The sequence below is a fragment of the Ambystoma mexicanum genome, chromosome 13, assembly GCF_040938575.1.
Source record: "Ambystoma mexicanum isolate Mex_15411 chromosome 13, UKY_AmexF1_1, whole genome shotgun sequence".
Taxonomy (NCBI): domain Eukaryota; kingdom Metazoa; phylum Chordata; class Amphibia; order Caudata; family Ambystomatidae; genus Ambystoma; species Ambystoma mexicanum.
This window is the reverse complement of record NC_090938.1, coordinates 381,546,629-381,573,190: the sequence shown is the minus strand read 5'-3', so window position 1 is coordinate 381,573,190 and position 26,562 is coordinate 381,546,629. Positions and strand designations below refer to the sequence as shown.

The window sequence follows — 26,562 nt, the reverse complement described above, 5'->3', positions numbered from 1 at the left end:
CCGCCACACTGTCCAATGCGTCCTTCGTAGGTAAGGAGCAATAATTCACTTTGAGATGCATTCAGGTATTCACTAAGCCTTTTCTCTGCCCCAGAACATCAAGGACAATGAGAACTGCCCTCGAACCGGTGCTGGAAATGGACAATATGTACTCTCTGAACACGTGCAGACATTGTGCAGAGATGGTCAGAGTGATGTGGGCGTGGCTAGGGGGTGAACCTATTTTTTTTTTATTCATTTTTTATAGTTCATTACAAACCTTTAAAATGTTTACAATTCATCACTTACTTTAAGATTCACTTTCAAGAGTACCATTAAAATTTGTATATAATTATTAAATATATACTTTCAAGCTAATTTCATCAATCATAACTTTAGATAATTTCAGCTTATTTGATGTTTTAACATTTTAGTTTCTATTTTTTCCAAAAGAAATGTTACAGCGAAGACTAATTTCTCATCAGATCCTTCTCAAAGCACAATCCACCAGTCATCATCATTCAAGGACGGTCTTTTTAGCATTTCGGGACCTAGATGGAGAGTCCTCTTGTCTTATAATTTATGGCAGTATAGCACTAGATGTTTTAGTGTCTCTTTCTCAGTTTTACAAAATCGACACTCTAGTTTAGGGTCTTTTTCCTTATGTTCATAACTGCCTTAGTTGGAAACAGGTTCATTCGAAACTTCAGAAACGTCTGCCTTTTTTTAAAGCATGCAAATTTTTGTAAGTATTTAGGAAGAACGTTCATGGCTCGTGCTTCAGGTGCGACTTGGTCCATACATCTGTGGAGTGACCTTTGATCTTGATTTTCGCACCAATCTTGATCCCACAGTTTTTGTTTTACTGCATTCGGGTTTTGGATCAATACAATTGAGTCCACTTGTAATTGCTTCAATATGGTTTTACATAATTGTTTCCACTTATTCACAATTGAGTTATCAAGGTGTTTTACATTAGTCTGCAAAATCTGGTATTGTGGATGGTCGTCAGCTGCCACGACTTTTCTATTTGTTATTAGCATAATCCATGTGACTTTTGCATTAATAGATATCAATCCCAACTCAAATCTGATACAGGCAGTCGGTGTTCCTCTAGGCAATGTTAGTACCTTAGTCCAAAAAGAATTTTCACAAAATGGCCGATCTCAGATGGGCAGCCCAACATTGCCTCAGCACCAAATATTAGTGCTGGGATGACTTTAGATTTATAAAATTCTATTATTGGCTTTATTGTGAACTTTCCGTATTTCTTGTTCACGATATATCCCTGGGCAGCCAGGTTTTTACATTTCCTTCTTATTTTCACGATCATATTGTTGTCATTTAACCGTGAATTTATCATGACTCCAAGATATTGTGATTCTAAAGTAAGTCGAATAGATTTTGTATCAATTTTCCAAGTAAAGTTCTTTGACTTACTAGCTCCTACGAGGTTTTGGAGAACTAATATTTCTATTTTCATTGGATTGATAACAAGACCATTTGTGTCAGTGTATCCTTTCAAAGCTGTTAATTTCCTCTGTAGGCCGATTGGGGTCGAGTCAATTAGCACAATATCATCTGCATAAAGGATATATCCCAATTTATTTCCATTTATCTTTGGGTCAAATGATCTTGTAGTTTCTAGGGTTCGCCCAATGTCTGAAATGAATGTACTAAATAATATTGCTCCTAGGGGGCAGCCCTGTTTTACCCCTCTGGTGGTTTCAGTCACTGCCGAAAGCGTCCCCAGTTGGTCCAGTCTGACCCTTATCGCTGTTCCGGAGTATAATTCTCTGATGGCAGCAAGCAAACTGTCTGGACACCCCCAATTGCAAAGTTTACTGCATAGTAGCTCGCGATCAATAGAATCAAACGTGTGAGCCAAATCTACGAAGGCCAAGTATACTCTTGATTTTGTCCTTATGGCCTCCATCTTTAGCAGGTTAATTAATAATAAATTTAGACCACAGCCGACACCTTTGACAAACCCTGTTTGACGCATGTCGGCAACTTCTGCTGTTTTTATCCAGTGTGTCAATTGGATCAATAGTTGCGTGACAAAGATTTTCCCTATAACATCCAGCAGTGCAATTGGCCTGTAATTTCTTTGGATCAGTTCTTATTCCTTTTTTAAAAACAGGCACGATAATAGCCGATTTCCAGGATTTGCGAATTCTTCTATCAGCAATGATTTTTCTGAACAAGGTGGCAGAAAATTCTGCCCATGCTTCTGGATGGAGTTTTGGCATCTGGTTTGTTAGACCGTCGGGACCAGGTGCCCTTGACGAGCATAATCTTTTGATATTTATGAGACTATGTCGTGCTGTTTTTTTTGTGCAGACTGCTTTTGTTTTATAAAAGGCACTTTCTTATCGTCTCTCCAATTTTCTCTTGAATCTTTATGTTGGTCGTTTCCACTTCTTTTGTTATTAGGAGGCCAATCTCCTCCAATGAAGGTATCTTTGTTTGTCCAAGTATCTTCCATTTTCAACTCTGGTTGAATGTCCAGTATAGAAGTAGCAGTTTGTCGCTGCTTACTGCTATTTACTGCCCATCGTTCATCCAGGGTCAAGTACTTTTTTTGTACAACTTCTATGGGCCTCATTCCGGGTTTGGAGCTAACCATGGAATAATTAGCTCCATGGTTGCCTCTGAAACCGTCCCAAATCCGGCATGGTGAATGGAGTAATTACCGGTCCATTCCAGGGTTGGAGGGACCGGTAATTCCCCATTCACCTTTTGCCCTTCCCCATTCCCATTTCTGCCCCATAGGGCTCAATGGGAATGGGGAAGGAGGTAATTACGGCACCGTAAATGACGGTACCGTAATTACCTCCGAAGTACCTTTGCAGGTCCCGTACTTAACTCCTGCTAAAAGCAGGAGGTAAGGAAGGACCCGCAAAGGGACCTCGGAATACGAAGGTAAGGGATTACCGGCATCGGCACCCTTACCGGTGCCGGTAATTCCTTACCTCCAACCTCGGAATGACCCCCTATGACTTCTGATCGTAAATTTTCAACTACTTTTTTTTGTTGTTCTTTTTCTGGTGTCAACTCTATTGTACAAGTTCTTATCTGAGTCGTTCCTTCTGTTTGAGGTTTTTTCTGATAATTACTCATATGCCAGTCGGACATCATCTTGTCTTCTATGTCTTCTTCGTCATCACAGCTTGAGTCGCAACTCTTAAGAGTCTTATGTAGACAAGTTTGCTAACTCCTCCAGAATCTTTTCTTCGTCGTCATCCGAAGCTTCTATGACCATCTCGTTTTTATTCTCAACTTGTTGTTTATTCCCTGGAATTTCTGTTATTACAGATGCTGTATGGACCGGGGATCTTTCTATCGGATTATTTGAAGCTGTTTGTATTGTGACGTTTAAAGATTTAATAGTCCTCAAAAATGTACATGATTTTTTTGCATTTACTTTCTTTTTGTTTGGCATATTTTTAGTCTTCTTTGTCTGTCTATTACCTTTAGTTTCCTTCCCATCAGGGATCAACCTATGTGTAGAGTCATGGCAGGCACATGATCATTAATCAGCCCTGCCCCAATGACTATGCATTAGCTGCAGGCAGGCCGATAGCTGGACGGCCCATGCAACTCTGGTGACTAGCACCAATAGCGGAGGAAATTGTTGGCTTTGCTGTTGACAGTCCTGTATACTAAAATCTCGGGTGCACTGGCTGGATTATGAAACTATTCATCTGCCTGTCAAAAGACGTGAGATGGGACTAAGAGAAGGCCGGTGCAGTAATAACACAACTCTAAGTGATGGTCTTCGGGGGACACGGCAGAGGAGCACCAAGGGACAGCTTTGTGTCCCTTAAATCTGCTCCAATGCATAGGAGACTTTTTTTTATATAGTGTGAATGTCATCCCTTCCAATGGCTCTACTATTTGCGGTCAAGTCAAAGTGAGTTTAAATGATTAGCCCAGGATCACACACTTGGGTTAAAATCATTGTAGCTTTATTTTCCACATCCTGAATGAAAAACTAGAAGTCCCAGAATGCAAAATAATGCAATCCTGAAAAATCTCTTGTTTTGCACCACTGTACTTTCAGCACTTTAAGAGACACACTAAAAGAGATGCAATACGGTTGCGAGGATATAGAGATTATTTGTCACTAACTCCCAACTTGCTGTTATGCATTACGTTAAGAACATTTGACTATCCACATAAAACCAAACCCTTTTTGGTTTTGGCACATTTTGGTGGTGTAACCACCAAAATATTGCCAAAACATAGCTACTGTAAAAAAAAAAACTGTAAAGGGGACTTCGGGAGCAGTGTTTGGCGTTGCCACCCGGACTTTAAACCTCTCGCTTACATCTGCCGGCCTGCTGCTGTTGCCAGGGAGCTGTGCACGCCCCGAAAGTAGGAGCAAAATGTGGCCGTTCAATTTTGATATTTGTATGCACCAATGCTTTTTGTTAGTTTAACTTCTGTCTGACTATGTTTAAAGTATGCAGCTGAGTGACCTCTTCTAGAGCCGAACCAAAGCTGCAGCCATTTGCAGCTTGCAGCCTGGTGCTGCTGCCGGCACCCCCAGCGCGCAACACAGTGTTACAGATGTTTATGCTCGCTGCATTCATAATTAATGGAAACCCAAACATTACATTCCGCATAAAGGATATGCGCGCCCAGTCTCCCGATCTCAGCATGGACAGCATTGGAAGCTAAGCGTCTCATCTTTTTCTTTGCCAACGTACAGCGTGAACATGTAACAGCTGTCCACTGTGAGGTATACGTTAAATAACACTTAAACGTAGGTGGGCGTTGGTCGCTCCGTCTTGATTAGGGGCTCGCAGTATTTCACAGTTTTCCGTCTGTCTTCAAGGAGTTCGCAGTTGTAAAGTAGGCAACGCTTTATAGTGATAAATGGTCCGCACCACCAGTGCGCCGCCTGCATTTCCCCTGATCGGACTCTGCTTACGCCAGAAGAAAAAGGAAACGACGTATTCAAAGCGCAGGCTTTTAAAGAGAACTGTGAGCTGAGAGTATAGCGCCCTCTATTCACACCCAATGCACTTCTGGTGGGAGCGAGGCTTGGATGGGGCCTGGTGTGTATTCCCGAGACACATTGCAGATGCAAAATTTTTCTGTCGCCTTATACAAGAGTCCACACATGTCATCTCTGCTAAACAGTGTGGCCAGTCTCCAGCTCCACCTTTGTCTTACACAGAAACTGCAATGACAAGCTTGGAAAAGCAAGCCACTTTGCTAGTTCTACAATTATTTTGCAAACACACAAACTCTGGGAGTTGTACTGTTAAATTAAATTAAGTTGAAATTTGGCGCAATGATGCGCTACAACACATTTAAAAGGCGGGGAGAGAGATGCAATCATCTGCTCACCACACACACAGCAGTGCAATATCTTGAAAACCCAACCCACACTGCCATGTTCAACACACAACGGATGGCCAGCTTTAGGAACAGGTGCAGGCCTGTTTACTCTGCTTTGTTTGGGACCCTCTGCTAACAAGGCCCCCATCCAGGCCTGTCCAAGGCGGACAGCACAGAGTGCAGGTGGCAGGCGGGACCTACAGGGCGGCGCACTGCTGGAGGGGGAGGTGAACCACACCATTCAAAACAATCCCTGCAAAAGGTTAATCCACTAAGAGAGGACAATTTGACGGCAGGGTGATTGCATGTAAGTGTATTAGCATTGAATGCCCTCCCTATGGTAGTGACTAACACTGCCGCCCCCGTGGACAGAAAGTGTAGCAAGAATCTTGCATTGGTGCATGCAGAATAATCTGGTTTACATGCAGAATTTAGACTCTTAAATTGTGCGGTATAGGAATTGGGTGGCCCGTTGGGAAAGGTTTCAAGACAAGCTGGTGCCTCTGGCAGGGATCAGGGAAAAGGCAGGCTGGTGTGGCTGGGATAGGTCACACATGTTAGGCTGAATACTCTTAAAAAACGGCTATAATTAGAAGCAAAATGCCACATGAGAAGAGTTCTGGGAAAGCGGTCACCTGTCTTCACAAAGGCCCTGCCATATTTCTCTAATGGAAAAGGCGGAACCAAGTACCAGAATGTAATGGGTCGAATGAGACTGTATGAACTACTCCTGCAGGGGAGGCACACGTCTTGCAAGCACCCTGCATTCATACCAGACTAGTAATCGTCATACGAGAACTGCAGGTCCCAGCATACAAAGCCAGAGGGCAGAGCGCTTTTTAGCCCATTTCACTTTGCCAATTTGGGCCAATGTTTTAAAGTGAAAAGGCAAAGTGCTGTTGGGCAGAACAAGGAATGGTGCCATGTTGCTATCATGGTCTGGTGAGTTGCATGTCAGAGGAAGCACCACTATTCTACTCCAGTGCTTAATGAAGCACATTCATGCATCATGGGAAATGTGCTATTGGGTCGGTTCAATGAGATACATCTAAGACAACTGCTAGTGTGTACACCTGGAGAACATTGTGACACCCTAAACACGTGCCACCCCCCTCCAGTTTACCCCTAAGCCGTTTAGTAGCGCCGGGGCAGGGTCTAGATTAGTTCTTATGGGGAATTGATACAAATCTGAGGCCTTGCGATCCAGTTTTAACTTAAGGCAACTTTAGAAGGGGGGGCAGGTTTGCGATTACTACCACCACCCTGTCACCCCCTGCCCTTTTCTGTTGGTCGTTCCAGGCAGGCCCGAACCCACATACGACTCCTGGTTTAAAAAGAGGACATTAACAGGAACATGAGCCAACTGGTGGCATTTCAAGGCCCTTAGGGCAGTGTACATGCAAAACCAGGCTGCTTCTGCTTGCATGCCACGTCCTCTCCCCCAACGTTTTCCCTTTCATTTATTTTAAAGGCAAAAGCACCACCGGGGAGTTTACAGCAATATAGGCAGACTGGTGCGGTGTCCCCCGCCAGCGAGTTTGCGGCTGTGAGGCTATGTTGTCGAACTTCCCCTTTCTGCTTCTGCCACCAGCAGAGAGGAAGTAACCCCCAACCGCCTTAATGTCAGCTTTAGGGCGTCAAACCCGAGGTAGCTTTTTATATGCCTGACCTCCAGCTTTTAATCCTTGCCTACTCATATTAGCTACATCGCAAATTTTTGCCTTAATGGCCGAAATTGAGATGATACAGTTGCAGTGCAAGTTAAAAGTCCCAGGCATCTTCCTCCTTAGCGGGTACAGGGAATTATAATTATAAACGGTTATTTATAATGCACCAAAAACCCAGAGATTTCTAAGCGCAGACCAGGGGATCGAACCTGTGTTGCTCTGCCCCGTCTTGCTTCCAGGACGAGCACGTTGCCCCTGAGCTATCCTCCCGTGAATCATGCCAGTGAAGAGATGATGACGCAAAACCTTCTGATCTAAGTGCAAAGCATCACCTTTTTGCTAACTGTATTTTCCCAAGTCGATACAATTGCATGATTTATGTTTATAGTAAATATTTGTACAGTCATCATTATGATATGATAGGTTATTTATAACGTGCTTAATATCCAGAGGTTTCTAAGAGCGGACCCGGGGATCGAACCTGTGGTGCTTCGTCTCGTCTTGCTACCAAGGCGAGCATGTTGCCCCTGAGGTATCCTTCCGAGTTAGCGCAGTGCAAACTCAGTATCACTGGACAGAGCTTAGTGGAGTTCGACATATGTTTACAAGGCTGTTTGGTTCCTCCGCAGGTAGGTTTCTCTGCGCTGCCTTGCTCTCGACACTGATTCTCTCTCTCTTAGCTGCCAATCTCTCTCTCTCTCTCTCTCTCTCTCTCTCTCTGCGCTGTCTCTGTCTCTGTGTGCTGTCTGTCTCTGTGTGCTGTCTCTGTGTGCTGGTTTCTTACACTCACCCTTTCTTGCTCATATTTCCTCTTGCTCATCATCAATGCACTCTCTATCAATGGCCTCCCCCTTCCTCTCTTCACCTTCTTATGCTAATGCACATCTGCACCCGCTATCACATCCTCCTTTGAAACTTTGAACTCTCCTCCTTGTACACTGGTTTATAAATACAAAATGCAAAGAACAATAGTAAATGCCTAAACTACTGGCGTTGACAATGCTTGTTTTGTTTGTCACGCTAGTAGACATCATGGATATAAGCCAACTTTTAAAACTAAGCTCTAGTGTGTTACTCACTTTAAGTGTCTTTGAAAGCGGACACTGATGTGCTACGTAAATTGAGCAGTGTGGTGTCTTTCAGGGGGAAAGTTCTCATCGTAGTACTAATTGCCTAAGTATTCACGTATGACAATGATGGAGTGATGGCAAAAGAAGTGTGCTACTCAACTAATAGCAGGTTGTTAAGGTGCTGCCTGCATATACAACAATATATGGAGGGCGACCCTGACAGTTGTGTAATGCAAGGAACCAATGGGTCAAGAAACAGTAACAGACATGTCCAAACATATTCAACCTTAAAAAAGTAATAATGCTGAACTGAACCCCATTTGAAAAAGTACAAATGGTTTATTCCAATTCTCATAAGGTTAAAAGATGAGCCCAGAACTACATATAATCCAAGCATAAAAAAACAAAGCGTTCAACAGATAAACTGTAATTTACAATCCACCCAAAACCAAACTTTTTCACACCACCAAAAAATGACCCCTTCACCAAAGTGCCTTAAGACAAAACAGCAAACCAATCAAGCAATAATATTAAAGCAAGTAAGCTAAGGATCTATATCTACCAAGACATTGGGCATCATTACACGGATGACGGTAAGGGTTTACCGGTACTGGTATTTTTCCGGTACCGGTAAATCCCTACCGCCTTACTATGAGGTCCCTTTGCGGGTTGTGGAATTTAACGCCTGCTTTTTGCAGGCGTTAAAAACCAACCCGCAAAGGGACCAGGGAGCTAATTACGGTACCGCAATTTGCAGTACCGTAATTAGTGCCTTCACCCATTCCCATAGAGCCCTATGGGGCTAAAATGGGAATGGGGAAGGGCAATGGTGGAAGGGGGAATTACCGCCCCGCCAACCTTGGAATAGGGCGGTAATTCCCCTTTCCACCAAGGCGCTGCCGGTATTTTACCGGCATGAACCATGGCGCTAATAGCGCCATGGTTCACCGCCATCCATGTAATGAGGCCCATTGTCATGTTTAAACATAGAAGTGGTAAATCAGCAATTCATCTCGGTGCTCTCAACATTCTTTTACAAACAAGCAACATAGTTATGGTTTAGTCACATTTAAGGAAAAAGGCGATCTAGCATTTCATGAATTTTTTTTGCATAAAAACAATGCCAACTTAAGTTTCGGCTGTGTGCACCGATTGTTTGCAGTGTCAGCCTTCTTCAGGGATTGCTTGACTTCTGTTTAGAATTTATATTTGGGAGTATTCTAAAATGGAAAAATCAATCAATATTTATGATGACTTCAAAATATATCAGTGTAGCTAATTTAATATAGAGTACAGGTGCTGGAGCACTTACACAAGTTAATGCTGGTCCATTCGTGTATGAGCAGCACGGCGTGAGAGTGATTTAGTTGCACTCTGCTTGTGTTAGCACCCCTCTGGTCCATTATGGAACCATTATCTTTTATGAGACCATGTACTGTGTCCCATTCATACGTGGCCACTGCTTCTAAATGAAACTGCCAAAGTTGTATATTCAATGTTTAAACTGTGTGAGTTAAACACACAGTTGTTGCAATGGGTGCAGAGGGTAAAGCTTACCAAAGTTACTGCAGCATGTTGTTGAGCATCGGCACGGCTCACTGGCGCTGTGTCTGTAACGCCACAAAATATATTGCTTGTTTAGGCTAGCACTACTTCTTTGCTGCACATAATGATCTAACTCTATTTTGAAATACTTAGGGGCCTACTGCAACAACAGATCCCTTTGTCTGTGGTGCCCGGTGCCATGCACGGCTGTCCCCAGATTCTAGCTCGCAGCGCCCTCTTGTGGCATTCGAATATGTGAGCTCCAAATGGACGCTCTGTTAGGGATCACACCTGCTGTGATTTAGCCATGTGGCGAAGGGAACAGATATTGGCGCCATCTTGGGGGAACTCAGAACCATGTTGACTCGGTCTCATACCTCAACTTGGCCTTAGCTGCCAAGGCAGCATATTTCAACATATTAGTGCTGGTCAATGGATCTCTTCATTGAGTCCAAATATATGTGTGGACAGGCGCAGTATCTGCATTTGTTCAAGTTTGAACAGCCTGTTCTTCATATAAAAATCGTTTAGGGGGTATGGCTTGGTGAGGAGAGATGTGTTCCTACGACCCTCGCCGTCCATCGGCCTGCAAATTGCTACTGGTGGCGCTTACTGGGATAGAGGGGGCATCTGAACCCCCATGAAGGGGGGACAGCTTCAACAACCAAGTGTCCCCCCCACAACCCCCCGGAATGTGCACCGGAGACCTGGAAGCAGACTTTGCTGCAGCGGAATGACACGGCCATTGTGGAAAAAATGGCGGCTGTAGTGCGAGTCTTAACGGCCCTGGTGGAGTCGGGACACCTGCCGGGGCATGAAAAGGTGAGAGCAAGCCTGCGTGTCAGACCGGGACACCCCAGTGTGAGAAGTAGAGAGCAGAGCGTGGGCGGCACCACCCCATGTGGCATGGGAAGAACTGCTAAGGTGGGAGATAGCCATCATGCGGCGGTGAAACTCCCTACCTGTCTGCCCGTGGAGGACCTCACTGCTTGCCTGCACAGCTCCGGCGAACTGGGTAGTAGTGGGAGACTTCTCCTCCCTTTATGAGAGCTGAAAAGGCAGTGGAGCGGGGCACCCGAGAGGCTCAATGTGTGCAGCAGATGATTCTTCTTCAATTTACAAGCCCTCTGGAAGACACGATCAGTAACCGGACACTGCCTCTGAAGGTAGTATGCATGCTGCTGAGAGCCTCTGAAGGGGTGAGGAATAGGCCCCCACAATCTGTAACATGGCCTGACTTTGGGAGCATGCAGCTAAGGACCTGGCAGCCATTAATAAGTGCTGTATGAGCTGTGGCCACTGGCAACGCAAGCTGGAGGCCCCCCTGGTGTGCTAGATACTTTGCTTCTCCATGGCCCTGACTGGACCTGGAAAATGCTCCACCAATTAAGCGGGCCAGCTCCTTGCCTAGAAGATTTGTCCTAGCAGGGGGCGAAAGGCCTGGAAAAGATGCGCACTTGAGTTAGAGAGTCCGCAAGGTGACCCATGGCCCACCAGTTTAGTGCCGCCAGGGAAGCGTCTCAGACGTGGAGTCAGTAAGACCCTAAGGCACTCCGGCAACTACTGCAAGGAAGGGGACTGACAGACAACTGTCTGTGACTAGGGGGACCCGGAGTGCAGAACAACGCCTGGAAGCAGGGGACTGGTCCCCAAAGCTGCTCAGGATCGCAGGGGAAATGTCCAAATCAGGCAAGAAGTTCAAAAATCCAGACATCCAATCTTTATTGTTGCAGTCGACAAAGCAGCTACTGCAGATGTAGGACAAGGAGGGGGATGTAGTTGGGGTGGCTCAGCCGGGGCCTAGCGCTCTGCTGCTAACACCCGACATCATTACTTGATCATTGGGTACTTTAAACCAGGACCTCCAAGAGTCCCTGCAATCCGAGATAGCAGACCTTCGTAAAGAGGTGGCTGACTCTGCCACGGAGCTCCAAAAGGAAATTGGGGCGCTTGGTGAAAGAGTGGATCACAATGAGTTGTCAGTGGCTGACATGTCGGCTCAGTTAAGTGAGGTGCGGGGAGCCATGGCTGCTCTTAAATAGGATACTGAGATACTACGGGCCAAGTGCGAAGACCTGGAGAATAGAGCGAGAAGAGAGAACCTACACATTAAGTTCCTTAAAGAGGGGCCGAAGGAGATGACATAGAAGGATGCGTAAAGCAACTTTTTCAGCAAATCCTGACAGACGATGAACGGGCCACGATAAAGATCTACAAGGCCCACGGGATCGGCCCGAAGAAAAACGTTCTAGGTCACCCAACCAGGGATGTGGTGTTAAATTCTATTATTACAAGATTAAGGAGGCGGTCCTGGGGGAGTCAATGGTTCAGATTCATCAAGATATCTCCCAGAATACGCTCATAAAAAGAATGAGGATGAAACCATTTACGGAGGAGCTGAGACGTCAGAAAGTGAGATGAAAGTGGACTTACCCTTTTGGTTTGCAATTTAAATTGATGGATAAAGTACTATCTTCTGAGCTGAAGAGGGAGCGAAAGTTTTTAATTTTCAGATCCGAGAACCAGACCAGTCTGGGTTAATACCTCAAAGAGAGAAACGCTCCAATCTGGGGCCATGCCACAAAGTCCAGCAAGGAAAGAAAAGGACCAACCAATGTCCAGAGTCAACGGCCCCTGTGCTGACAGTACTCTGCAAAGCCCTGCCTAACGTATCTGAGGGCTGACTTTTGTAGGGAGTCTCATTGATGGCTGGGATGCCAACTTTGTGCAATGCCACCGAGGCCACCAGATAAACTGTTCTATTTTACTAGGAACGTGCTGGTAGATTGGGGAGAGAGGAATGTAACTTCCACTGCAAGCATTATACTGGGTGGAAGCCTTTTGGGGAATAGTTGGGGAATGTTGGGGGGATTTTATGGGGAGGAAGGCGGGCATCTGTTTGACAGGAACGTTGGGAGGAACGCTCATACTTTGAAAAATAATAGCGGGCTGAGAGGGAGGGGATGCAAGGAGGGTCTTGAACATGAGATGGGGCATGCCTTTTTGGGAGAGGGAACCCCAAAGCCACAGTATGGTACTTAACTTTTGCTCACTGAAAATCCAGGGCCTTAACACCCCAAATAAGCGTATGCAGCTATTTGGGGAACTTCGTCATCTGGAAGCGCACTTGGTCGCTCTTCAAGAGACGCACTTGTTGGGTAAAGATCAATTTAGGAACCCTAAGAATCTCTACCTGCACCAGTTCCATACGTCAGCTGATAGCAAGCGGGCGGAGTGGCAATTCTGATAGAGATCTGAACTTTGTCCATATAAAAACAAGAAAGTGAGCAGATGGGATATCTGTAATGGTAGTGGGAACCTTAAGCAGAAAACGGGTGACTATCCTCGATTTCTATGACCCGAATACCTCCCAAGAATAATTTATGCTGCAGATATTAAACACAGTGGGTCTCATTACGACCCAGGCGGTAAGGGGTTTACGGCAGCGTTAACAGCGCCGACCCTTACCGCCTGAGTACGAGGTCCCTTAGCGCCATGGCGCTTTTAACACCTGCTTTTAGCAGGTGTTAAAATCCATGGCGCTAAGGGACCATGGAGTTAATTACGCCACCGTAATTTACGGTGGCGTAATTAACGCCTTCCCCACTCCCATTATGCCCTATGGGGCAAAAATGGGAATGGGGAAGGGTAAATGGGGATTGGGGACTTACCGCCCCGCCAAGGTCGGAATGGGGCGGTAAGTCCGCCAACCACCATGGCGTAAACGTAGTTTACGCCATGGTGGTAAAGTCACGGCCCAGGCGGTAACTTACCGCCTGGGTCGTAATGAGGCCCAGTGAGAGAAACTTGAGAGCGCTTACTGTGACAAAAAGTCAACTGAGGCTCCTTAGGGCACAGAGGGCCAAACATACCCTATTCCGGCTGCGACACCACTACTTTGAGCAGGGCAACATACCAGGAAGGCTGCGGGTGCAACTGATACGGCAGCAGACCAGTCGTTCCTTTATACTGACACTGATCGACACTCTTGACAGGGTTAGGTGAAGAAGAGACAAAAAAAGGCCTATTTCATGAGTTCTGCAGTGCACTTCACTCCTCTAGCAAGTCCAACAACCCAGACCAAATATTATATCTAAATGGGGTAGATCGGAAGCAAATCACCCAGCTTGACAGGCGCCCCAATAGACCCAACAGAAGTCATCCAGGCTATTAGATCCCTGAAGTTAAACAAGGCTTCTGGCCTTGATGCATTCACCACCCAATTCTACAAAGTACTAGCCCAGTTGCTGGTTAAGCCCTTGGGAGATGTTTTCAGCACAATACAAGATGGGGTGCCCCCCCCCTAGACTCCATGAAGGAAGCCCAGGTGGTACTTCTACCCAAACCGTGGAAAGACCCCAAGCAATGCTCTTCATACAGGCCGATTGCTCCATTAAATCTGGACTCCAAAATATTAACTGAAATTCTTACGAATCGGCTGGTGAGGTTAATGCCCATTCTCATATACCCTGACCAATCTGGCTTTATCTGGGGATGAAACACAGCAGACAACATACAACGGACAGGTTCTCCACCTAGTGGATAAATCAAGGCAGAAATCAGGTACACTGACTCCTGTTGGCGCTCAACGCTGAGAAAGCCTTCGACTGGGTGGAGTGGGGATTTGTCAGCATTGTGCTTGAAAGATACAGTATAGGCCCAAAAATGTGCCACAATATTCTGTGCAACTATGTGGACCTGATGTTGTGCCTTTTGATTAACAGGGTTCTTACCCCAAAGATTATCTTGGGTAGGAGTTCTTCGCAATGGTCATGGAGATCCTGGCAGTACACATAAGGTCCAATGCTCAAATCTCAGGCATACCTTTCGGGGGATCTCAGCACAATATCAATTTGTTTCCGGACAATGGGCCTCATTACAACCCTGGCCCTCCTTGAAGCCAGGCGCCGGAAAATGTAACTCCCCATTCCCATGGGAATAGGGAGGACAGTAGCACCGGCACAGTTCATAACGGTGTCGGTGCTACTGTGAAAGTCTGCGAGCAGGTGCGTTCCGCCCGCCAGGTCAGACCTGGCGGACAGGAGGGCATCCGGCCCACAATCTTGTACTCTGCTGGTCCGGTAACAAGGGTGCTGGTAAGCCTACTGGCACCATTGTTACCCGATTAGCAGGGTCGTAATGACCATGTTTTTTGTCCCTCACTGACCCCCTCAGCTCCCTCACTGCTGTTGAGGAGGAGCTCCGCCTATTTGGCCTTGTTTTAGGATTTAAAGTGAACTGCGCTAAGTCTGAGATATTAAGGCTTAATATTCCTTCCCTTCTGAAGGCTGAAATAGAACATAAGTTCCCATATGCCTGGGTAAGCAAATCACTGAGATACGTGGGGATTAATGTACCAGGGAACCTGACCCATATATACTGCTTCAACTACCCCAACCTGGCGAGCAGTGTTAATAAAGACTTAGACCACTGGAGCTCCCAACACCTGTCTTGGTTCGGCTGAATGGCTGCCATTAAAATGAATGTCCTCCCAAGATTTGCATACCTTTTCCAGTAAGTCCCTGTGCCCGACACTCGATGCACCCTAGGTAGTTGGGATGCTCTGCTGGTGCAATTTCTGTGGGGATGGGGGGCTCAGGCAGGGTCAACAGGCACACTGTGTATACACTGTGTACGCCCCAAAAAACTTGAGGGGGGGCTGTCTTTTTCTAAACTTTTTAACTACTACCAGGCGACGCAGGTGAGACCACTAATTCATTGGGTACGGAGGGATTCTGGGAAAGTCTGGGTGACCATGGAGCAGGCAGTGGCTGGGGGGCCTTTATGAACCCAGCCGTGGCTGCCTAGATGGGGAGGGCACAGGGACTCTACATTAACCCAATCACTAGGGCCTCTGGAAGTTTGGGATAGTCTGAGTAAGTCAGCGGGATCCTGCTCATTTACATCCCCCTTCACCCTGTTAATCCATAACGACTTTTCTCCAGGTGAACTGGACAAGGGTTTTACGCATTAGCTAGACAAATGACTGTGTAAGGTTGGAGACCTCTTTACGAATGGGGAAATAAGATCTTTTGAAGAATGTAAGAAGGTGTTGGGGCTTACAGAGAAGGACCACTATAGATCTCTTCAGGCTCGACATTGGGCCCTACACCCCAACACTGCGGAGCAGACCACCAGAAAACTAACCCCCCTTGGTACTGGTCTTCCAAGAGCCAGCATGCGCTAAAGGTCTGATATCCATATTGGGTGAGGTTGAGGGTCACAGGGGTGGGGTATGATGTTGATTTATGTCTGATTAAATGTTTTTGTTGAATTCCGGAATGTCCTGGATATTGTTGAAAACATCTAAACTAATAAAATTGTACCTTTAAAAAAATAAGGTTTAGAACTGGTTTGAGGCTCTCCGACACTATCCAAATAATTTCATTCACTGTGTGATTAGCCTCCAAAAAGTGCTTTACCAAAGGAATATGTTTATTACACATTTTGGAACAGTGTTCTGAAATGCGAACAGGAACGGCTCAGGTGGTTATTCCAATATACAGTTTGCCGCATGGACACTGCATGCAGTAAATCATATGCCTGGAATTACAGTTGGAGAAAAATCATTGTGTCCATGAAAAAGTATGGTAAGTAAAAAAAGTGATTCTGTTCGTAAAGGAGAATGCGGCACAATTTCCACATGGAGAGTACCAAGTCAATGGACTCATCTGGAGGTTCCAACACCTACTTAAAGTGTTAGTATGGGGAAGTCGATTTTTGGAATGTACAACTTTATCACAAATATTGTATCCCCTCTCTGTGGCAGACGGGGACTTTAATACTCCTGCTGCATGCTTGAACCAAGTACAAATGATTCTTTATCAATTTTTTTATCTGATTGGTGTTTTCTGAGAATGTTGTAGCACAAACTATTCTGTCTTCCAACCTGTGCTTTGTTTTTGGAAGTCAGCTTGGCTCTATCTGTGAACCAAGCCCTTTTTTCAGAGCATCATAATAGTTTAGAGGGATAACCTCTGTCCTGAAGCCTATCAATCAGTTTGTTTGCATGTGCAGTGTACTTTGTTTTGTAAGTGCAATTGCGTCTGATTCACAAAAAGTGGCTGGAGGGGAGGTTCTGACTAGGTGACTTGGGGTGGTAGCTCAATTAGAGGAGAATGGAATTCCGGTCTGTCTCCTTAAGAAATAGTTTGGTATAAAGTGTGCCTTGTGTGTTATAACAGTATCCAGAAAAGGTAGTTCTTCATTAGAACACATGGTAAATTGAAGACTGGGGTTGTGCGAGTTCAACCAGGTCATGAATTCCAGCAGATTTACTTGGTTGCCCCTCCATATGAAAACAAATCATATATTTATCAACTCAAAAGTAGCAAGTGTACATTGAAAGGGTTGTTTTGAAAAATATGTTGTTGCTGAAAGTTGCCTATCCATATGTTTGCTAAATTGGGGGCAAAAGTAGCCCCCATAGTAGTACCCTTAATTTGGCCAAACAAAAGTGGCCCAAACATGAAGAGGTTTTGGCATAAAGCTATCTCCAATAGTTTCATGATGAATGAAGAAGGGACGTTATGTGTTGAAGAACATTTGTTCAACTTCTCGCTTATGAGGCTCAATGCCTCTTTTTGCGGGATGTTGGTCTACAGGGCAGTCACATCACAAGTCACACGAATGATTGTTTTTCTATCATATGGAAGGTGTTCTATTCACTTGATCATGTCTGCAGTAGCCCTAAGGTTGGCTATAGAAGATGTGGCAATAGGATGGAGGAAGAAATCCACATATTTGCCTATTGGTTCCAATACTGTTATGTTATGTTATCGAAATGTATTAAGTGCACGTACACCAAAGGCATCATGGTGCTAGTGGCAGCTAGCAGAGATCATAACAGAATAGAGAGCCATTAAAATAAGGTTTTCAATTTATATTGAAAGCAAAAATGATGAGCAGTACACCGCAGAGCATGCAGAAGTTTGTTCCAGGCATTAGCGGCTACAATAGAAAAGGCACAACCACCTGACCGAGCCAGCCTGTGCTGGGGAACAACAGGAAGGTCTGATTAAGAACGTAGGGGGCGGGGTGGGGTGTAGTGCACAAATTTAGCTTGAAGATACTCAGCTCCAATATCGTAGAAATCTTGGTGGACCATACACATGTATTTAAACATGACACGGGCCTCAACGGGGAGCCAGTGCAGTTGCCTCAGTAGCGGGGACATATGAGTGCCGAAAGACGGGCGGAGGATAGATCTGGCAGCTGCATTTTGAAGGAGCTGCAGACGTTTGCTTAGATAGAGAGGTTGGCCCAAATAATGGGGATTACAGTAATTCAGGCCGCTTAATACCAGGGCAGCCACCACAGGGGCTTGGCAAGCTGTAGGGATAAAAGGGAGTACCTTCCGTAAGACCCGAAGTTTGAAATGGCCAGCTTCGCATACTGCCGCCACCTATTCTTCCATGCCAAGGAAGCAGAGAGTTTAACCCCTAGATTTCTGACCGACAATACTGGCACGAGGAGAGAGCCAAGATAGAGTGGCCAAAAGTCAGATGTCCAGAACCACTGGGGGGGAGGATGTACCGACAACCAGAACCTCAGTTTTGCCAGCATTGAGCTTCATCCAGTTGGATGACATCCAGCTGCCCAGATTCTCCAAGTATTTTCGCAGACGGGCAGCAGTCTTAGGCTGAGTCAGGTCAAACCGGACAATGATCTGAGTATCGTTCGCATAGGAATAGTAACAGAAGCCATGAGATTGAAGAAGAAGAATTCTAAAATAGACATTGAAAAGAAAAGGGGAGAGTGCCGATCCTTGAGGAACCCCACACGCCAGAGAAACTTCAGTGGAACGGAAGGGGGGAGAGAAACCGACTGGGAGCGGTCGGCAAGAAAAGCTGTGAACCAGTCAAGGACATGGCCGGACAAGCCGGCGGCGGACAGACGAGAGATCAGGGTGAAGTCATCCACTGTGTCGAAAGCCGCCGATGGATCCAAAAGCAGGATGGGCCCGACACCGCCCTGGTCCACTAGATGTAACAAATCATCAAGCACAGAATTCAGAACGGATTCCGTGCCCCACCATGGACGAAAGCCAGATTGAAATGGATCAAAGAACTGTGAGGACTCTAGGAATTTGGACAGCAGAGGAGAGACCAGCGCTTCCATAATTTTCATCATGCATGGCAGGAGGGAAATAGGCCGGTAGTTAGATAGTACTGTAGGATCCAGAGAAGCCTTTTTCAATAGGGGAATGACCAAGGCATTTTTAAGAGAAGGCGAAATGACGCCTGTGGCAAAAGAATGATTGACCGCAGAAGAGATGTAAATGATAATAACGGCAGATAGTTCCTTTAGCAAAGCCAGGGGTATGGCATCCGCTGGGGAGGCCGATTTAAGGTGCTCAATAGCAAGAAGAATGTCAGCATCAGAGAAGTGGGTAAAGGTAGACAAGGCCCCTAAAATGGGAAGAAGTTCAATATGTATCTCTCCAGAAGGGGAAGCATCAGCCTCAGCTTTAATGGTGTCTCTAATAGTCGATATCTTGTCCACAAAAAATGAAGAGAGCGAATCGCATAGGTCCTGTGAAGGTGGCACTGAAGGATAACCTGTCTCTGGAGTAGAGAGCGAGTGTACCAAATCAAAAAGGGCCTCAGGTTTGTTCAGAGCCTTCTCGACCGTGTGGCTGAAGTAGACTTTCTTGGCATTAACAATTTCTTTATGGTAGGAGGTGAGAACGTTGCGAAAGGCGATTTTAGCTTCCTCAGAATATGAGGAACGCCATTTCCTCTCAGCCTGTCTGCACTGTAATTTACTAGATTTAAGTTCTTTAGTGAACCAAGGTTCAGGGCGGCAGCTTTGTTGTTTACATGTTCTTACAGGAGCTAGCAATTTGGCCGTTGATAAGAAGGAAGCTTCCAGGGTGACCAAAGAACATATGTCTGCAAAGCCACAATGGGCTTGCAAAGAAGCAATCACTTCATGGTTAGCTACCCCACACTAGCTGCGTTTGCAGATGGCGAGCTTAGGACGGGGGGGTAATCGATACCTTCATAAAAATAGAGAAAGGAACAATAAAATGGTCAGACCAGGCCACAGGAGTGGGAGAGGCCATATCAATTATGGTCTCAGGGCCAAAGATGAAGTTTAGGATATTACCTAGAGAGTGGGTGGGTTCAGTTACCCTCTGAGGGAGCCCAAGATCAGACATGGCAGCCAAAAAGTTAGCAACCTGCCCAGTAGTGGCAGAGTTCGAGGGCAGATTAAAGTCGCCAATGACCAGCAAATTAGGGTAGGTGATTTGTAGTTCTGCCATCAGTGCAGGGAAGAAGGTGCAAAAGGCACTATCTGCTCCTGGAGGGCGGTATACCAGTAGAATAGAAAAGGTGTCATTAGGGGAGGTTGAAATATGAGTCATTATGCATTCCATTGTAAGGGAGTGCTCTATGACCGTGCTGAGTACTTTATATTTAGTTTCATGGATCAAGGCCACTCCACCACCAGGGTGAGTGGCTACACGATCCAGATGAATTAAGGCATAATTAGCAGGAAGTGCCTGGACAATGGAAGGTCCCCACGTGTCACAAAGCCAGGTTTCAGTGAGAAAAAGAAGCTCAAAATTATTAGTAGATAAAAGATCATAACAATCCAAAGAATGGGCAACTACTGAGCCAGTGTTAAGAAGGCAGCATTGCAATGCTGTGGAGTGTTTAATGTTAAGGGTAACAGTGGTTTGTAAAAAGCCATTGGGCCATAGAGTGTTACAAGGTGCCAGTGATAGCAAAGTATTGCGATCAGTCCCACCGCCTACCTTGGTAGTGCCGTGAGCTAGCAGAGTAGTCTGTTCATTGCGCTCATGGACGGGCACAGACGGGCTTGCCTTAAGCGTGCCTTCGGGCGTTCTGACGGCGTGCCCGCTGCGCCCGTCCGCTATCAGGACAGCACATAGATGCCGAGAACGTTGTGAGAGTGAGGCTAGTAACGCCCACTCAAGGAAAGTAAAAGAGGACTGAGCCGCCCGAACTTTAGGTATGCATAGAATAGTGGATTCATGGTGTCTCGTAGAGGCTCTTGTCCACTTCACCAAATTCTTAAGCTTCTGTACATAGTTCCTGGATCTCCACTATGAGCTGGTCTGTCCGGTCACTCATTATTTTAGAATAATGTGTGAAATTGTTTAGTAGTTCGTCCACCATTTGAACATATTTAATAGTGTCCATAACCACAATACCCCATCCCTTGTCTGTCTGATGGTAATGGTATTGTTAGTGTGTAGCTCAGGAAGTGCAATTCGTTCATTTTTAGATATCTTGGAGTTCTGGTGAGGAGTTCCTTGAGCAACACCTTCACCTTCTCAAAGGTAAGGACGACAGGGGGTATCTCGCTGTCACTAGGGGTAAAGATAGATTGAGCTCTAAAGTTTGGAAACTTTCTGATTATTGGGGGGGGCTCCGAAAAACACTTATTATTTTATTGAATTATTTAATTAAGTGGGAGAAGGATTCGAACTGGTGTCCCCTGCGCATCAAAGGTAAACGCTTTGCCCCTGAGCTATTCTGCTGCTCCTCTGAATAGCATTCTTCCTGGATGGCAGTTTCTGTGTGATGGCGCCTGGCATTTCACACTTGATTAGCATGTGTAAAGTTTGCTTAATGCAATGCATGCAAAGAGCTAAATCGTTTGTGAGCAATCAACACTCACTCAGAGGATTCAATGGGCCCATCAGCATGGAAATGTACCTGGGACCAATCACCATAGGTTCATCTATTGTGCAAGGAAAGGTTCAAAATTCTAACAAATGCCGAACAGGAAAGGAAGTTCAGCTGCTGTCATGTGAGGCATCCTGCCTCCCCAGCTCCCAACACACACAATCTGCTAATAGCTGTATTCACACCCTAACAAGGTGAGGAGCGCTCGGCAGCCACCCGTATTGGAGATATGGTTGTGCCCTGGTGAGTTGGCAAAGATGCTAGTTTACTTTGCTTGTAAGACAGCTAAGTGGACTGAGCGCTGCCAGAAGCGATCTGTGTGTTATCCGCTGGCCGCACTTTCGAATGGTGGCAAAACCCAAAATTAATTGGTCTTTTTATCTTTGCTGGGGAATTTAACGCAATGGCAGCTCATTTTATGCCAGTAAGACAGCTAAGTGGACTGAGGGCTCACAGAACTGATCGGTGTGTGATCGGCTTGGCACACTTTCGAATTTGCCGCAAAAGCCAACATTAATTTGTCTTTATATCTTTGCTAAGAAGTTTCATTCAGTGGCACTACATCTTGATTATGGGTTTATTAATGAGTTGGCTAAATATTTGTAGTTTCTTTTCAGAATGCTGCGACATGAGCGCACAAGCTGCTCTCTGGAACAGAGTTGGGCTGTCATCAGCCTCAGACTGGCCTATAGGGCAAAAGGCCAATGCCCGATCCAAAATCACAAAATGCTAGTGTTGGTCTGTTTTTTGGGGTCAAAATGGGCCACTTTATTGGCCCATGTGGGCCAGTTTGATAAGTGACTCCACCATGCAGCCATTCGTTTTGCCCAGTGTTTCAGAATAAATATTCTTTAAAATGCACAATTTGCATCACATTTATCAAAAACCTCCCGCTTGGGTACTACTCAAACAGTCTTGTCACAAAAGGAATGAATTGCCATTGCCATTGGTAATGAGATGGGACACTTTTTGTTGTTGTTGCACGAGACAATGTTATGCCCCAGTCCGATCCTGGATGTATTTCTGTGGAGCTCGCAGCGAACACGGTTTTTGTTCAGAATAAGTTACACCGTACAAGCTGCTCTCTGGAACAGAGTTGGGCTGTATTTCTATGGAGCTCGCAGCGAACACGGTTTTTGTTCAGAATAAGTTACACCGTACAAGCTGCTCTCTGGAACAGAGTTGGGCTGTATTTCTATGGAGCTCGCAGCGAACACGGTTTTTGTTCAGAATAAGTTACACCGTACAAGCTGCTCTCTGGAACAGAGTTGGGCTGTATTTCTATGGAGCTCGCAGCGAACACGGTTTTTGTTCAGAATAAGTTACACCGTACAAGCTGCTCTCTGGAACAGAGTTGGGCTGTGTTTCTGTGGAGCTCGCAGCGAACACGGTTTTTGTTCAGAATAAGTTACACCGTACAAGCTGCTCTCTGGAACAGAGTTGGGCTGTATTTCTATGGAGCTTTGTTCAGAATAAGTTGGTGATCTGGCGCGGGGGGGGGGGCGAAAGGAACGATTGTTTGCGCAGATGGATTTATTAGACCTCATCACACGGAAGGCGGTGAGCCATGGCGCTATTAGCGCCATGGCTCATGCCGCTAAAATACCGGCACCGCCTTGGCGGAAAGGGGATTTACCGCCCCATTCCAAGGTTGGTGGGGCGGTAAATCCCCCTTCCGCCATTGCCCTTCCCCATTCCCATTTCTGTCCCATAGGGCTCTATGGGAATGAGGAAGGCGCTAATTACGGTACCGCAATTTTGCGGTGCCGTAATTAGCTCTGAGGTCCCTTAGCGGGTTGGTTTTTAACGCCTGCAAAAAGCAGGCGTTAAAGCACCAACCCGCTAAGGGACCTCGTAGTAAGGCGGTAATGGTTAGCGGTCACCGTTACCATTAACGGTGGCCGTTAACCATTACCGCCTTCCGTGTAATGAGGCCCGCCGGTTTGAAAGCACAAGCTTAGGTGCCGCATGTGAGGGGTGCAATCATAAGCAGACCTGGATGCAAGCCATGGATCATTTTAAAAGTGGTGTTGCAAGGCTGATAAGTGATCAGTTTGTCCCATTGTAAATAAGAGGATCTCAGAAGCAGACTGAGACTGGCCTACAGGAAAGTTGACAGGCTTGCTATATGAAGAGTGTCTCTTCAGCCCCACTGGCCTTTCAGAAGCACCCATTTCCTCTTAAGACTGCACCAACTCTGGTAGGTCAGGCAAAGGCAACAACATGAACTGCGTGCTGCAGCTGCGCCATTTGAACATGTTAAACTGCACCAAATCAATGCATTTTTGTTAACATTTGAAGGTAGGTTTTCCTCGCTATAGTAAGGGGGGGGCCCAAACACCATTTTGAAATGGGACTCTGTCCAGTCCCAATGTAGAAAAGTTGTTTTCACAAATGGCAAGCAATGAAACAATATGTGTATGTTTGCACTGGAAAAAAGTCATCCGCAATTTTTTGAAGGGGCACACGGGAAAACACTGTTGAACATAGATTCTGAATTTTTGAAAACACTGAAAAAACACCCATGGAAGTAAAACGCCATAAACCCCTAAAACAGCAAATCCTAAACATAGCTTGCTGAAATGGGTGCCTACAGGAAGATTCATACACACAAGAAAACCGAGTACTTGGAAGGGTGATAAGTGGTGTGAAACCACATACCGAAAAGACGCACAATAGTTTAGAAACAGTATCTATAATCACAGTGTGTTGTATGGGAAAGAAATGACAAACATTACTGATGCAGGGTTCAGATGTAAGTTAATATGGTGTAAAATGGTGCAAATATGAAGCAAAATAACATCAAGATAATGCAAGGCGAGGAAACAGAGGAAGGAGACCGGATCATAGGGACTGCCCTCCCCACCCCCTCCTGCTCCCATAAACCTGTAACCCCTACTGAAATGATGTTCCATTGCTTCCTCAAGCTATATTCTTATCAGTGAATACCCTAAAAAGTGTACATAATAACGTAAGGTTGACAGAACATATTATAGAACTACAAGGACAAGCCCCAGAGCAGGAAAAGGATCTATGGGCAAAAAGGGGACGTGCACAATCACCCAGAGACCTTATATGGAGACAATTATAGGTAAAGTAGTTATGCCTTTGAAAATACTATGCATAGCCTTGGACCAACTGCACTACCCCAATCGTGCATCCAAACAGCACATTTCTGCTGATACCAGCAAGGGCTCTTATGTCCCCAACCTATCAGAACAGGTGAGTACATTTGAGGCCAATTGCTACACATGTCATTTGTTCAACACAGGACACACATTGAAAGCAACATTGCCTCGATCCACAGGGCCCTTCAAAGAGCTCCATATTGATTTAATTGATATGGTTAACAGGTACAGTACTTTCTGTTACATGATAGTTGTCTGTCCATTCTCTTGATGGCTTGAGGCTGGCCCATGCGGTTTCAAAATGCAGCAACATTTCTGGTTAGAGAGGTATTCCCAAGGTGGGGCATCTGCGATGTACTAAGGTTCTACAATGGTGCTCATTTTCCGAATTAGCTGTTAAGGGAAATCACCAAGTTACTGGGCATAAATGTTTCTAGGTCATGATGCTCCATCTCTTGAGCCACCTTCATCTTTTAAATCGAATCACAATCTGAGTAGTCCTGTCGCGTATAATGCATAGAGCATTGAAGGCTATGGCCTTGGAATGTAATGTAATGTAACATGATCTTTTATAGCGTGACCTCTGGAATTTGGAGGCCTCTTGGCACTAATGCTAAGCTTTTCTCCTGTAAATCTGCTTTCCTGGAGGCAGTAACATCAACTACACATATATACGGAAACGCTGTGCATTTGGGATCGCCAGTCTACGTACTCGGTTGGTTTCCGATCCACCAAAACGCGGTGGCACTGGCAGTTACTCTCCAGCGTGCTTGCAGATTACATCACTGACTCCCTGTACAGGGCTACTGTGGATACTTGAGTCAGCATAAAGGTCACTTTAGTCTTTCTTAGCACATATATTCCTTCCTTTCCTGCTTAATGTCCTTGCTTCCCTCCCTAATGTCTTAGGTTCCTTCTTCCTCCCGCCATCTTTGTATCTGCCTCCCATCCTCATCTTCTTCCTCCACCAATTTTTTCTACATCATCTTTTGTACTCCATAGCTTTCTTCAGTTTACCCTTCCATATTTTGTTCCTTTTCCTATTCTTCCTCGTTCCGTTTTCCTGCCTGCCAGTAACAGACTCTGTGCTTCCTTTCGTCCCACCCTTCCCCATCCTTTCTTCCTCGCCCCAGCTTTCCCTTAATCCTCCTTTTTCACTCTCTTCCTTCACCACTTAATTTCTTTACTCCACCTCTCCCTTTCATTCCCCTGCCTTATTACCTTTCTTCTCCTACTCTTCCTCACTCTGTTTTCCTGTATGCCGCTCCTTCTAGGCTCTCTAACTACCAACATGTTACTTCCTTCACATCTTCCTCTGTTTCTTTTTTTGCCCTCTGTCTTCCGTACTCCATCACTCCCTTTTGATTCCCCCTTCTTTTTCCCTTTGTTTTCCCATTCTTGCTCTATTCCAGAAACAAACTCTCTGCTCTTTTGATTCCCTGCTGCCTTTTGTCCCTTCCTGTCCCCCGTATTCTCTTCTCCCCCACATTTTTCTAAAATAATGTGTGACCCGCTGGACCAGCTCATGTTTTTGAGCCAGTAACTATGCACAGAAGCTTAAGAATTTGGCATACTTTCTTTACGTAAGTCTTCCTCTCTCCTAGTGACTTTGCACTGAAGCTGGCCTCGGTCTTTGCTGAGAACCCCAGCACAACTCTCCACTCAATCAACCTTTCGCACAATCCGCTGGAGGACAAAGGTAAGGTTCTGAGACAATACATGCACTCTGTCTTCTCGAGTTCCTTCCGTCTCCCTTCCTTTCTCACATTGTTGGTACTGTGCTTCCTGACTCTCATCTTAAAATCCCCCATTCATCTCATTGTTCTTTGTCCTATATTGCTTGCCTCACATTGCCCTATAGTTTATTGCTACTGTCTTTCCCTTCACTTTCCTATACTTTCTCAGATCTCGTATCACCTTGTCCTTCTCTGTTCCCCCTCTCACTCTTTTCTGTAATTCTTAGTTTAATGTTCTATTCCTTTCTTCCCATTCTTTACACAGTCACTTTTCACTTACGCTTTTGTTTTGCTTCAACTGTTGTTTGCTGTTTGGTATAACAGGGGTTTCCTGTCTGAGCCAGCAGCTGCTCTACTTTCCAAAGGGACTTAAGCATCTGAACCTCTCCAAAACCTCCATCACCTCCAAAGGTAAAAATCCCAAA

At 45.6% G+C, this 26,562-nt stretch overlaps 1 protein-coding gene across 2 annotated transcripts in view; it reads left to right on the top strand.

Moving 5' to 3' along the window:
- Window positions 1–26,562, top strand: part of CARMIL3 (capping protein regulator and myosin 1 linker 3) — a 2,002,476-nt gene that overhangs the window by 601,718 nt on the left and 1,374,196 nt on the right. For both annotated transcript variants that reach the window (XM_069633925.1, XM_069633924.1), the window contains exons 11-12: window positions 26,006–26,100; window positions 26,462–26,548. In XM_069633925.1, coding sequence (XP_069490026.1) covers window positions 26,006–26,100; window positions 26,462–26,548 — 182 coding nt within the window. The remainder of the gene's footprint in view (window positions 1–26,005; window positions 26,101–26,461; window positions 26,549–26,562) is intronic.